The sequence below is a fragment of the Metopolophium dirhodum genome, chromosome 4 (assembly GCF_019925205.1).
Source record: "Metopolophium dirhodum isolate CAU chromosome 4, ASM1992520v1, whole genome shotgun sequence".
NCBI classification, from domain to species: domain Eukaryota; kingdom Metazoa; phylum Arthropoda; class Insecta; order Hemiptera; family Aphididae; genus Metopolophium; species Metopolophium dirhodum.
In genome coordinates this window covers 35,721,477-35,736,470 of record NC_083563.1, presented here as the reverse complement: position 1 = coordinate 35,736,470, position 14,994 = coordinate 35,721,477, and the positions used below count along the sequence as shown (strand labels likewise).

Genomic DNA, 14,994 nt, shown 5'->3' with positions numbered 1-14,994 from the left:
GCCGCAAGCAGCCGGAGCAGAGCGTTCCCAGTGGCGGCGGCGGCCGTAACAATAACAATATAAGTGTATAGTATACGTGTACGGCGTGGGCGGCTGTATCGGTTAGGCGACGGGTGGGTGGCGGGGTGTCGGGTGAGGGGCGGTGGTTGGCTCAGTGGGAGGGAAGTGGCGGCGGTGGGCCAGGAGGAGCCCCGTCGCCGCCGGAACAGCTGCACACGCCTGAGGGGAACCGAACGAGGCCTCGTACGCGTACTAAATTTAGACGGCCCCGCCGGAGTAGTTGGACGTGTAACGACGACTACGGCGACGACGACGACGGCGACGACGACGACGACGACGACGGTAACGGCAACGGCGACAGCGACAGCGCGCGCAGTCAGTGACGTTACGGGGATCCCTTCTGGTGCACACACGGTCCGCGGTCCGCTCATTCGCTCCGTCTCGTCGAAATAATAATAATAGTAATAATAAAACACAACGCACCGCGCGCGCCGCTGCACGGTCGGTCACTCTAGCCATATATTATTATTATTTTCGTCACTCACTCGAGCACACGCGCGCCACTGCACCACACGTTGTCACGCGAACATGTCGTCCGGGTGCTAGTCATCATCGCTGTTTGCTCGTTTGTTTGTTTGTTTGTTTGGTTTGTTTTTTTTTTGGAAAAATAAATTCTTCTGTTTTAATTTTTATTTCAAAAGTTTTATCTCGTTACGCAAATTTTTTTTTCATCCCCGATCATTTTTCGCTCGTTTCGTTCGTCCCGATAATTATTACCTAATACGCACTGACGAGCGTCTTTTCACATTACATTATTTCTTCCTCGTGGATAATTATTGTGATTCATAATCAGCGTCAGCTCCTCATAATACCATATACGTACAATAACTTTTGTCGCTGATCGTCATGTTGATGTCTGGTGCAATGACCAATCCGGACACTAGCCTGTTGGGTACGGCCGAGGGTCTGGTCGGTAGTCTGGCCAGCCTGACCGCGGTACCCGGCACCGGCGGCGGCGGTGGCGGTGGCCAGCAAAAGGACACCACGTGGACCAAGCTGTTTGTAGGCGGACTCCCGTACCACACCACCGACAAGTCGCTAAGGGATCACTTCGCGGTGTACGGCGACATCGAAGAGGCCGTCGTCATCACGGACAGACAGTCCGGCAAGAGCAGGGGCTACGGATTCGTGAGTATACAACTGCACGACCACTACGTTTTAATTACGCAATAAAATATCACAAACAGCAATCGAGTAGAGTAACGTCGTTTAAATTTTTCAATTCCACATTATTAGCAGGCTAGCAACTAGTATTGGTACAGGTTTGATTTTTGGCATGGTGGGAGGGTACAGACTCGTATGTGGGGCCAAGCTACACTTCTAAACGGGAAAGTCCTCACTCGTTCGATAACACTTGGGGTGTGCCCCAATGCATTTCGATTTGTTTTTTTTTTTTGTTTTTCTAGTCGAAAATCGAAATTAATCCTTTGGGTATACCTTCCTAATAGACAGATGCGCAATAATATAGACGACAATAACATAATAATGTATACGTAACACGCGTTGTTTTTGTATATCATGTAGGTATACATAATAATAATATAATAGCGTTAAATATTGTAATTTTTCGTGCTCGGCAGCTATAGTGCGTCAGCGCGTGTGGCTGTGTTTGTGTTTGTCCGACAGATGTTTAGGGTGTGTGTGTGTGTGCACGTGTGTGTGTGTCTACGCACTGTATATATATGTTTATATGTGCGTGTAGAATATGTCATGTGTGGCCAGTGCGCGTACGTATACGTGTACTTGTATTTTGTGTGTGTGTGTGTGTGTGCGTGTGTGTGTGTGTGTGATGTTATCAAAAAGTCACTGGCAAAAAAACGGCGACGGTTTTCGAGCGATTGACGATGAAAAAAGAAACGAAACACCAAGCGCGCGCCGGACTCATTGTCGCACCGTCCCACTTTTAATAATTAACTCGCTTATTGTTCGACTTGTGTTCCCCGGACGATTTCGTGAGCTTCCGCAACGCCTTGTATTCCTAGAATCACGAAAATCGATGCGCAAATCGGTGCCGATTCGTTGATAGAAATAATGAGGACGGCGAGAACAATTTCAAAACCGGCAGCTGTCGCGCCGCCGCCGGTGTCCGTCGTAGTAAAAAGACGTCCCCTCAGACGATGGCGATATCATAATGATATCGTCATAATATTCGTATAATCATCAGGTCGTAAAACATTGTTTTATAACAAACGCATTACGTGATGAGCGCGCGCGCATGCGTGTGTCGTCAGATCCACGAAAACTTTCGGCGGATAGTTTGGGCCGCGGTAAACTGTTTTACTATACCGCATACCTGCTACCTACCATAAGTTTGTTCGGTTATACGCGTATTAACAATATATTATTACCGCCGTCGCACAATATCGTAATCCCTGTCGAAAGATTTGCGTTCTGTCGACGTGCAGAGCGTTCGACCGCCGCCTAGATGAACGGGCGACCTGCTAACCTTTGCCGGTTTTACGCTGTACCTAAATACGCCTATCACAAACGGTCAGCCCGAGTACACGCGCTCGTGATAGAATTATTATTATTATTATTATTATTATAATGCCGGCTGGTCCGATGGAACACGCGGCCGTTTCCGCGGGTTCCCCGTCCTGCAGACTTCACCTCGTTTCAAAAGTCTGATCACGTCCCCGTGTCTGATGATGTCCGTCAGTCGCTGTACTCACTATAATATGTATATTTTATATTTGCGTGCGTGTGTTTTATGCATAACCTATACCTGTATATTATAACGTATTGTTACGACTGTGTCAAGGAAACCGATCGAGGTACATGCGAGCTATGTAGGTGCGTATATACCGTAGACGGCCATAACACTGGTAGACCGACGCCTTCGTGTGATGATCGTACGAGTAGGCCCGCCGTGGTTTTCCGAAGTGAAACACCCTGTATAATAATATATACTGCAGCAGAGTCAATAATAAGATGATAAAGGAAATATAGTCGGATTATAGTGCATTTTTACTATACACGATATTACGATAATATGAAAGCGAGGCCCTGTGATTTAAATTGCCGCTAGATGAGACGGATTATCAATCTAACCACTACTATATAGGTACGAACACTTTAAAAAAAAAACCCGACGGATCGGCCGGTCCCCAATAACTTGATTAAGATTTTATTTCATCGTTGTACCTATATGACGCGTCATCATTACATGTACAACTTATCATTCATTAATATATTATTAACGAATGACACAATGCGAGTTTATTAAGTTCGCGTGTTCGCGTACTGACAACAAGTCTCGTGTTCGTACTTTAGTAGAATAGGCGCCGCACTATAGAGTCGTAGGTATACGTATATTATACATTTATACGTGTATAAAGCGTATAATGTATACGTACTATATATACACACACACACACAAACACATAAGTGTACAATAATAATATACAGCCATAATGCGAGCGAGACGTTTGAAACCACTTGCGCACATTACGAAAAGTTTCACACAAACAAATAATGGCGATAGAGAGAGAGAGGGAGGGAGGGGGAGAAAGAGAGAGAGAGAGAGAGAGAGAAAAAAAATGAAAAGCAGAGACGCGGTAAAGGGTGAATATTGCTAACGTTTTCGCTTTTCATTCCGCAACGAAGTGTTGGAACGTATACACAACACTCGATGCGGGAGACAAAAGATTTGGTTTGTTCTCATTAAAATCGAATAAAAAATTAAAACAAAAATAATTAATAATAAATCCCATTATTATTCACTTAAGTGTTTTATATACATATATAATTCGCATAGTATATGAGGTATACCTAACTGTATAGTAAACTGTATAATAATATCAGTTCAATGCAACTATTATTCGATATTTTTTTTTTCCAAACGCCTTTTAACCCTGTTGGGTTTTGTCGATATCTTCGCGCTCACGACTGCGGTTCGTTATTTTTCTAATATTGTATTGTTACATTTCCAACGTGCCTATCGCCCGATTTCGTTCGGCATGTGCCGCGAATGTAATAATCGACGGTGAAACGAAAAACAAATCGCGCGTCGAGTTTTCGGTACGGGCACGTGATGCGACCAATGCCGACGACTGGCACACGGCACGTTTATATTTATAAATACATACAGGGTGGTGCTGGTGATGGCCAACCGCGTCGATTAAAATACGCCACAAGAGGTCCATTAATATACATTTACGTGTCTATATTGTACGTATAATATGTGCGTATATAATAAACGTAATAGTCGCGCGCCCGTGCACAAATCGCTTTTCCGGCGCGCGACGGCATAATTGCGTCGCCCAGTCCGCTGGGAGACGACCTCGGGACGACATTTATTTCCATTACTTCCTTTCTCGCGCGCCGGTCGCAGTTACTTCCGCTACGCCCGCCCCCCCCCCCCCCGACGCCGTCACGTGCTATAGAGGTGTCGAAAGGATATTCGCGTCCCGTCCCCGAGGAGTGCCTAAAAAGACGACTCTATACGCGTACAACCAGTCCAATATGTATGTACGAATATAGTCGTGTAGGCACATATTATTATATACGTGCGACACACATCGCTGTGTTATATGCACACAACTATTAATAGCGTACGTCGGGCTGACTATGGTGTACAGAGCGAACAAAATACGAATAACCACTGACGGCCGCCCCTCACTGCAGCAGCAGCACGCACCGCGTATTAATACGGTGTGCGAGTTTCGGGGTTTTTCGATACGAATAATGAAAAACAAAAAAAAAATCGGAAGCGCGTGACTACGTCATATTAACAATCGCGCGCGTCACAACCTCGCCGTAGTATCTTGTGCATGTGACGTTACAAAAGTCCCACCCTCTCGTCGTGCACACACAAGTGCTCTTTTACCGTGGTTATACATAATACATATATGTACATGATATTATACTTTTGTCTCGCGCCGGGCACGCTGCACGCAGCACAACCACCCTCGGATTCCGTCGTACTGTACATATAGGTATACGCACTACGCACACCACATATATATTATTATTATATTCTTGCAGCTCTTGCCTTCGCTCTCGACACGTAATTCAATTTTACCCTTCGAACTTTATATCCTCGCCCTCCCGCCGCTCCGTGTCCAGCTATACACAACCCTCGACGGCATCCCCTGCAGCTCACCCACCGCCTACATATATATAATATTTTGCATGAGTTGGATATAAGTGTGCAGGCTCCCAGAAAATCACCCTTTTCCCCGGGAATTCACCTCGGGCTCGCAGAATAATATAACAACGATAATAATGATACGACGACGATATTCGGTTTACTCCGCAGGTGATTATGGGCGACAGACCGGCGGCCGAGAGGGCGTGCAAAGAACCGAACCCAATCATCGACGGGCGGAAGGCCAACGTGAACTTGGCCATACTTGGAGCAAAACCTCGAGGAAATTTACAGCCAGGTAAGACAGTAATATAATATTGTCATTGTACGTTTATAATATAATATAATACGAGTATGTGTTTAAAAAAATTAATAGTGCGATCGTGGTTAAGTTAATCGCAGTCGGGTACTGACCGTTTTGACCCGTAACAAAAATTTATCATTATTACAATCGTTATCGTTATCGTTATCTCATACAACGCACAAAAATGTATACTCACTCTTTGCTCGGTCAGGTAAAACGATACTGTTTAAATATTATATTATATATTATAGGTTATACGCGTATAATATGATAGCATCGCGTGTGGCGTTGTGTAACGTTCCAAAAACGTTTTCCGTTTCGAACGGCTTTTATTTGAATTTCATAATATTCCCTCGGCTTTCAATTAATAATTGAAATTTATACCAACATATCAATAACCACGAACGTCGTTCGTGATGATCGGATACATCATTTCCAGTGACATACATGTGTGCATAATATAGAATATAATATAGCAAATATAGCGTAAATCGCGTGGTGGCACACCGCACACGCATTAGAAATACGTAATGAGATGATTATCAGAGTACAGATAACAATATAATATGTACGTTATACACACAGGGTGTTACAACAACGAACGTCGCATTAGGATAATTATTCTTGGTGACGGGGTCCATAATCGATGGGTGAAAAATTGGGGGAAAAATCATGTGAAATATGTTTATACGTGATATGGATCTGGCGAGGAATACGATAGAATATTTATTTTTAAATTTAAATCGTAATTTTGAGTGTGGAAATTTAAAGCACAAATGTTTTTGAGAATGAACAAAAATGCTTGATATGTTTTTCGTTTTGTATAGTTAAACATAGTAATATAGTGGCATTCGTTGTAGAACTTTAAGAGTACTCTGCATGCGTATATATACAGATTACGTGAATACGGAATAACATAATGTAGGTACGCAGGCTCCCACTCGACGAAATAATTACTCTTCGCAAAAAGTTACGACAATCGTAGTTCTTTCTCGTTTACTCTATGCGATATTACACTGCAGGGACGTAAATGGGATGTAATCGCTTTTAAAATATGAAAATATGAAAAACCTAAATAAATAACCATTGGCAGATAGGTATGTGTACACATATAATATATTATATATACGTGCCTGTCATCGCATGTATACGTTGTTTTTGCGTGGATATCGAGTTTCCCAAAATCTGCACATTAATATTATATTATAATAATATTATGATGTATTGCCGTTGCTGATCGAGGAGATGTACGTGACAACGCGTCATTCATGTTCTATTGTGCTTGTCTGGAGCGCATCGTGTTCATCTATATATTATTGATGAACTTTTTACCGACATTATACTGTATAGTACCTATCCAAAGCTGCATAAAAAATAGGCTCTACAAACAAAAAGTTCTGAAATATAAAAACGGGTTTCGACCGCAAAGTATCACGTAACTTTGCGCCGGTCGCAATAGTCGATATCAGACGTGATTGCACAGCGGTTTTGCAGATCTGAAAAGTATAAATATTTTATGCACAACGTAAAAAAAATAAAACTTCTTCTGATTCAGCTAACGAATGCAATTTTTTTGTCTAGTCGTTCCCACTCGTTGGTTTATTGAGCGATATCAATCGTCACCGTTCGTGACACTAACTGCTTCATTACGATTGTTAATATAATAATAAAATATACGCGTAATACTATACACATACAATTTACGTATCGATCGATTTTTGTCTCTTCGTGTACGGACCACGTACGTGCACCATATGCAATAAGTCATGTTATATGTATACCTTTATACAAATATCACGAATTTACGATGATCGAAACGATCACGGGACTCACGTCATATATCATTTTCGACAAGATATCATATCATATAGGTGCAACTGTATATAAGAAGACTCGATGATCAAGCATCCCCAAAAATGTAATTTTCGATTAGATTATAATATTGCGATTTTTAAATGTTGTCCTGCTGCAATCGGTCGTCCCGTTCAAATCGGTTGTTATAGTAATTTACAATATTACATCGTAAGCTTTTAATTTTTAAACAAATACCTATGACTTAGCTATATTATATAGTGTCTTGGTATAATATGATGATAAAGTCATATACTCACGTTTAGCGTTAGCACCCCCGGGCCACGACGTTTTATGTCTTGAGTCTCGCGCCAGTATATACATGCGGATACGAATCACCGCACAGCTGTAATATATTAGTATACCATGTCCTACCATATATACCTACTCGCGCATTTATAATAATATACTGCATAATATCGTACAGTTTTATAACAACTTTGCATATAGTTTCCCTGGACCGCCACGAGTGCCTAGACCGCGGTATAATATAGACGTACCTATTACGCTCGCTGCAGCGTGTGCATTCTTTGTACCGTATAATATGTACAATATAATATAATATGATATAATATGGTATGGTATACATAATACAATATACACGCCATCATATTATACGACGTGGTGTACATATTTTTCACCTTTTAAAAACATAAAAACCTACGGCCATATAACGGCGGCCGGCTGGAGGGACCTATCCGTAAATAACATATGGTTATCCTGTTGGTCTCGTGTGTGTGTGTGTGTGTGTGCAATGTGTGTGTGTGCAGCGGCGTACCGGGTGGGGAGGGGCGATGCCCAACCATACAATATATAATATCGGTGAACGCTCGGCGGGTCATTGACACGAAACCAACTGCCCCTGCTGCTCACGGGCCGTGCCAAATTAGAACGAAGGGAACGCTAACCCCGAGTTTTATTTTTGTATACGTAATAATCATTCACAGTTGCACGTTTCGTTTATATTTTATATATATATATACACACCGATGTTGCTGTTGCAGCGTATACAGGGTGCGGTATATCGCCGGGCCGTTGACTACAGAGTGTTGTACGCGTCGATAACTCTGATTTTCTCCGATACAACTAATGCAATATTATCGTCAAAACGGGATTTCAGAAAATTATCGGAAACCAGATTACCATAGAATATTATATAGGTAATAGCCGAGGCAACTATTGATATTGTTCGGTATATTCTCGCGAACTATAAAACCGAAATGGTTATCGCGTTTTATTAGAAAATCGGCACGGGGTTGATGGGGAAGCCGCGTTGGAACATAATATTATTCCAATAATCATGCCGGGCGTTTCGATTTTCCCATCGACGACAATGTTATATTGAAATTTCAAACGGTCGCGGTGCGCAGCGGAGATCTATGGTTTTTGTAGACAAGAACTAGGCCGCGGGCAGAATATTATATTATTATATTGCACGAGGGTGGTCGCGTGAACGAGGACCACGCTGTATACATGCGATACGATGACGTTTGGTGCGTTTTTTCGTATTATATTATTATATTTTGTATGCGCGCGTGCATTACACACTTTCCTCCTTCGCCGTTTCACCCCAAACCGGATTAGCCGTACAGTTTTTTTTTTTTTTTTATATACATAATATACGATCTGATCCGTCGCCGTCGTCCATATTAATATTATCTCTTCTATTCATTCGTATCATGCGTATATTTTATCATATCGTATATTATATTATATTATATTATTATATAACTGTATGAGTGTTAAGTAAATCTAAAACTTCGCCCCGTCCTCGCGCACACATGTGTAACGACTATACGTCTGCCGGGGCATTGAACGCTAATATACACACTATTTTTTTATAGGAACGTTAACGTGTAATACGGGTGTCTCGCATTGTATTATTAATTATTATCATGTAACTAGGTACCTACTACTATATGGTTTAGTCGTACGCGGATAACATTATTATTATTATTATTATCGATTATTGGATTATTAGTGTTGCACGACAATATTATGATCGATAGCAGAGACAATTTTCGGCCATTTTCCATATTGATGTCGAATTCATATACCGCGATAATATCGTAACAGTGGCAAGGTGATCGCGTTTTTTTTATAGAAAATATTTTTAATATTATAATAGTACCAGAGTACCACTATAATTGGGATTTGGTATTATTTGATGATATGAACCTATGGTAGGCATATAATACTAAAATCGCAGATACAAACCGGAATGTAATGAATTAAGAGCTTAAACTTTAAAAGATAACTGTTTGTTGAATACCTAAACGGCCAGACATTTTTATTTTTAAAATATAGTATATTCACAGTCTATTTAATATAAGTAAAATTAGGTATATGTGTTGTTAGAGGTTTACATTAGGTCTACATTAGAGCATGATTAACTTGAAGAATAAGATCCAGACGTTATTTTTCAAACTATACACAACCAACAGTATAATAAGATTGTTTCTCGATTAGTTTTTAAATAATAAATCCAGTCGCAAAATAAGTTTGGTTGTGGTACCTAAACGTAGTTTTCAATCACATTCCGATTCCGTATTCTTTTTGATAAGTACCTATAATCTCATAATGTATTTTGTTACTATGTATAAATCAATAGACATTCAATAGTGTAAGCTATGGATTTCCAAAGTTAAAACTACTAATAAGATAAATGTATATATGGAGTACATTGGCCACTGAGTATAGCTTAGGACGCGTAGGTACAATTCTTTTAAACAATTAAGAAAAAGAATTTTTTCTTTCGATCTCTCGTCAACGTTCGAACTTTATATTGGTTGCTTTCTATTTATATTGTTTACGTTGAAAACTACTCTCGGATAAGTCCCGTCAAAAACAACCAAACACAAACTTTTTTTTATGTGTTTTAACTTAATTGAATTACGGCCACCGTTTACTCTGACTTATCAAAACTTTAGACGCTCACTACGCTATAGCCACGTCCCACAGACGGTATATACCTATACTTACTATAATACTCAATAGTCAATTTTATGAACCCGTAAACGTTACTGTAAAAATTCTTATAAACTTTAATATTTATCTGAACTTCAATTAGCTACCTATATAATATAACGTAATAGTAAAATACTTTGTTTATAGTTTATAATACGAATATATCGATACATTTTCGAACATAATTTTCTGTACTGATAAGTCATACGCTTCCGCTCATCTATATGAGAATCAAATTATACATTATTAATGTAGGTATTAAAATAGTTACGGCCGCGTTTGATGGAATTAGAAAAACGGTCCAAGTACGATAAGTATACAGATAACTGTATCCGTATCTGGATAATAGTGTACGCGTCGTGCATGTTAAAATATGTTATCGTCGAACAATTCATTATAATATTGCCTTCTTTATTAAATGTACACATAATAATATTATAATGTTATCGATTATGGTTATAAAATGTTATCGTCCGTATGTATTATAATATATAATTACCTAAACCGTGAACGATAAATCTCAGTACCAAAGTTCATCGTACATCAATTAGTCAATGGACCTTGTTAAATAGTCGAATATTAATGTAGAGTGAAATACCCGTGTTAAACATATTTGTCCACGAATATCGTTAAATCAATCGCCGAAAACGCGCGTATTAAAGTATACAATAATAATGATAACAATACTATGACGAACCATAAATCATTTCAACGAGGAATATAGGTATAAATATAATGTACAGTGCATATAAATCAAAGTGCATGTCAAATAATACTTTTATCCAAACGTGAATTAATAACAAAGAATTCATATCGACAGTTGTTAGTTTCTGTACTAAAATATTTATTATCGGGTCAAATTAATAACAAAAAAAAATCAATAAAACAAAATGACGCATCGCTTATGAAAACGTAGATTTAAGTACCCACCCGATTATTACATAAAAATGTTCAGAGTGCCTCAATGTGTTTGCAATGCCTTCGTCTGCACTCGCCCGCTTAATAAAGGTAAACTTATCTAAAAATACTCTATTAAACTTGGATCTTACAGAACCCGTTGTAGTGGTTATAACGAAAATCTATGTAATTCAACTTTAAAAATGTTTAACTTCATAAATTATTATTAACCCAATGAATCAGCTGTATTTTTATAGGTATAAAAAAAAAATATACATTTAGCTTTTATGTTTTTGTTTTAAGTTTAGGCTGTAAACCGTAAATTATGCCAATTAAAATATTCATGGCTAGCAGATTCTGTGGTAACTTTCCAAAACCTTGTTTCGAAAATACAGATTAGAAAAAAAAATTTAGCTTATCTAAATAGGTTATTAGTATAAAAAAAAAAATACGTACCGACCTATAGCTACTTTTCGTTAAAATTATCCAAGAGGAGAAATATATCCATAAACTGGCGACAAAACAAGAATATAAGACCATATTATAAGATAATAAATATATATTCCACATACAACGGTCGTAATGTCATGTATATTATGCTCGTAATAAATATTAAGATATGTACGTATATGTAATATGAAGGATCGGGAAAAGCCGAGTATAATAGCCGGCGGTGTGGATTCAATTTCGTCTTTTTTCTTTGCCTTCCCCGTTCTCGTACGAGAACCATGGACGAAATTCTCTCTATATAATATTAATATAATATTGTTACACACCACAATGCCACACACGACACACTTTCACACATATTATACGTTATATATATATTATTATTACCTCACGCGTTACACTGTTGGCAAAAACTAAAAAGTCACTCATATAAGTATAATATTATATCGTAGTGGTATAGTTGTGTTTGCACGTGTCGCATCGTTTTGACGTCGAAACGTTTTTCCACTGGCCGAGACCGCCGGGTTCGACCCCATCCACCTCCTCCTCCTCCTCCGCGTTCGTCCCCTCCACCTCCTCAATCCCTTCCCCGCCACATTGTCACCCCCTTACCGTGACGGTGGGGGAGAGGTTTTCGTTTAATAATCGCCGGGGGGTTTTAAAAATGCAGTCTCGTTTCGACTGTAAACACCCGTGCGGCCAGACCGATAAAATGGACGGTTTTCCCTTCTGCCCGAATCGCCTACCCACACCGCCGACCACCCGACCTGAACGTATTCGTGGTCTCCGAAACTCGGCACCACCGCCGCTGCCACTACCGCAGTAACCACGGTAACGGCAAACATTCGGACACAAAACCCCGGGAAACGCCGAGCACGCCAAGCGTAATATATTTATATATAACAAGTTAAATAAATTTCCTTAATCCCTGTTTTTTTTTTTTTTTTCCTTCCAATAAAACGTCCATGTTGTATATTGACTGGACAGTTGATAGTGTTTTTTTCTTTCCTTCCACGCTGTGCCGATTATAATACCCCCACGAAGTAAATAAAAAAACCAAAATAGATTAAGCCACAGCAGGCGTATATATAATGTACGGCAATACGTGTTCTACATTCGAACGTGGAATACATACATTTATATAATAGTAGTTATAGTATTAGGTACAAACTTGAGCTATTATAAAAAGACGGTGGGTAAAAATTCTTTTGAAATCAATATTGGATTCTTCCATATTTCGTTATTAATGTATATTTTCCAAAACTTTTTATTCGTTCGGTTTGTATTAATTATGCAATGCAAAAAGGAGTTTGTATAAACTGGATATAATATGTATTGAAAAACGATTTAAAGAATGACCTGTTGGATAAAAATTTACTAGTAAATGCCATTTGTGATTTATTCCACCCAAACTGAATCCGTTTATAAAAACGGTTCGATCTTGTTGTGCTTTTGGAATACTAATAATTTATATTATTATATAACCTCCTCACAGTACTATTATATTGTTAAAAAATTGTTTATAAAATATTTTTTCATATATTCATACGTATATAATATAGTTGATGTACCATACAATATTTAGTTTCCGTTATTATATATGATCATAATATATAACGTTGATATTTACCACTAAATACGCCCAAATTTAAATTGTATAGTCAAGATGAAATTATTCTTTATATTACGTTTTAAAGAACCATCTGAATATACTGTATAAGTAGGTATTAAGTAGGTATCCACCTATATGTAATATTATGACTTTTAAAAGCTTATCAATGCCCATAATAGAGTATTATAAAAAACAATACAATATTTTTTTTGATTATTTTATAACTCTTATTATTGGACTAGGTCATACTCACTGTCTTACTATTTAATAGTTTTAGATCTTGAACGGTTAATTCTAAATAAATCTTTAAACTTATATAGTTAGATGTTATCGATCTGATGTCCATGAAACCATATTAATATATTTTATTTGCGATTTCAAGATTAAATCTATTACTTAAGATAAGTTCGGTAGGTACAGTGCAATTCCAATATAATACGTATTTCTAGTGATCCATCATCGCGGATAGTCGACGAGATGATGTATTTCAAACGTTTGATTTATTTTGATGTACACGATTCTATATATGTATATAATATATCATATTATACGGATGATCATTTCTGAATGTGAAATAAAAAACCACATCGGTATAAAAGTATTTCAATAATAATTCATTCCTGGTATTATTCAAATTGTAAACATAAAGAATAACTAATAATGTGGCACACTATATTTATTATATTATGTATTACGCGCTATAGTGATAATGTATTATTATATACGTCATTATTATACATTCGGTCCTGACGTACCTATTAAACACATAAATGAAGGATAGTTTCTCGCACGATAAATGATTAAAACATTTATGCGAGATGATAATATCATTACAATATCATCTCTTATTCCGTTTCACCTTAACCCGCATGCATTTTGAATGAGCTCGGCTCCTAACCGTTTTGTTTTCCTCTTGTCTTGTCGCAGTCACTCAACGTATCATACTTCATTCCCGGCTATATATTATTATTATTATGTAATGTACCTATACGTTCGCATCCACCACCCTTAAAGCTCATACAATACATAATATTATTCTTCATTTATATTCCTTGCGTTACATAATACTATATAATATTATATGCCGTACGACTTGACTACTCGAGGAACACGATTGTCACAGCGCAAAGTACTTGTACACCATCACCGTGGATTGTGGAACAAAGTCAACTGATATTAAACACCATTAAGTGTATATAGTGTATACTAACTAACATCCCCGCAGCCCATTTCGGTTAATATTGGTAAACGTTGCGCTGAATAATGAAAGTTGAAACATCCGTGCATATTCTTCAGTTTTCACTTGTTACGTTTAAAATCTTTTATTAATTATTATGAAATGACAATGATTGTATTGTATTATTATTTATGATAATTTAATGACGATAGAGTTGAAAGTACCTACTCTAAACTTATAAAGTTAATGGCCGTTATAAAACGTATCATAATATTATATTTATAAACGCACGATATCAAGAACTAGTGCGATTTACTGATAATTTATCTTAATATATTAATTTAAGCTAGGTAGTACAATTTAAAGTGTAGTAAATCATTAAAAACAGTTTAAAATTACAACATTCAATTTAAACCATTTTCATGCATATTTTATTTTAAGTAAATATTTGAAAATTTTTTAAACTCAATTTTTACAAAATACCTAGATACTCATGGTAGATTGGAATAGTTAGATTACCTTTTACTGGGACATGTCGTGTCTGTATTACATATTTACATGTCGTGTAATACAGATATTTATATTAC

General features: G+C 37.8%; 1 protein-coding gene across 1 annotated transcript in view; it reads left to right on the top strand.

Annotated features, from left to right (window-relative positions):
* Window positions 1-282: 282 nt before the first annotated feature.
* LOC132943677 (RNA-binding protein 24-like) overlaps window positions 283-14,994 on the top strand; it is a 42,232-nt gene continuing 27,520 nt past the window's right edge. The window contains exons 1-2 of the mRNA XM_061012719.1: window positions 283-1,188; window positions 5,321-5,447. Of these exons, the coding sequence (XP_060868702.1) occupies window positions 907-1,188; window positions 5,321-5,447 (409 nt within the window). The 5' untranslated portion in view covers window positions 283-906. The remainder of the gene's footprint in view (window positions 1,189-5,320; window positions 5,448-14,994) is intronic.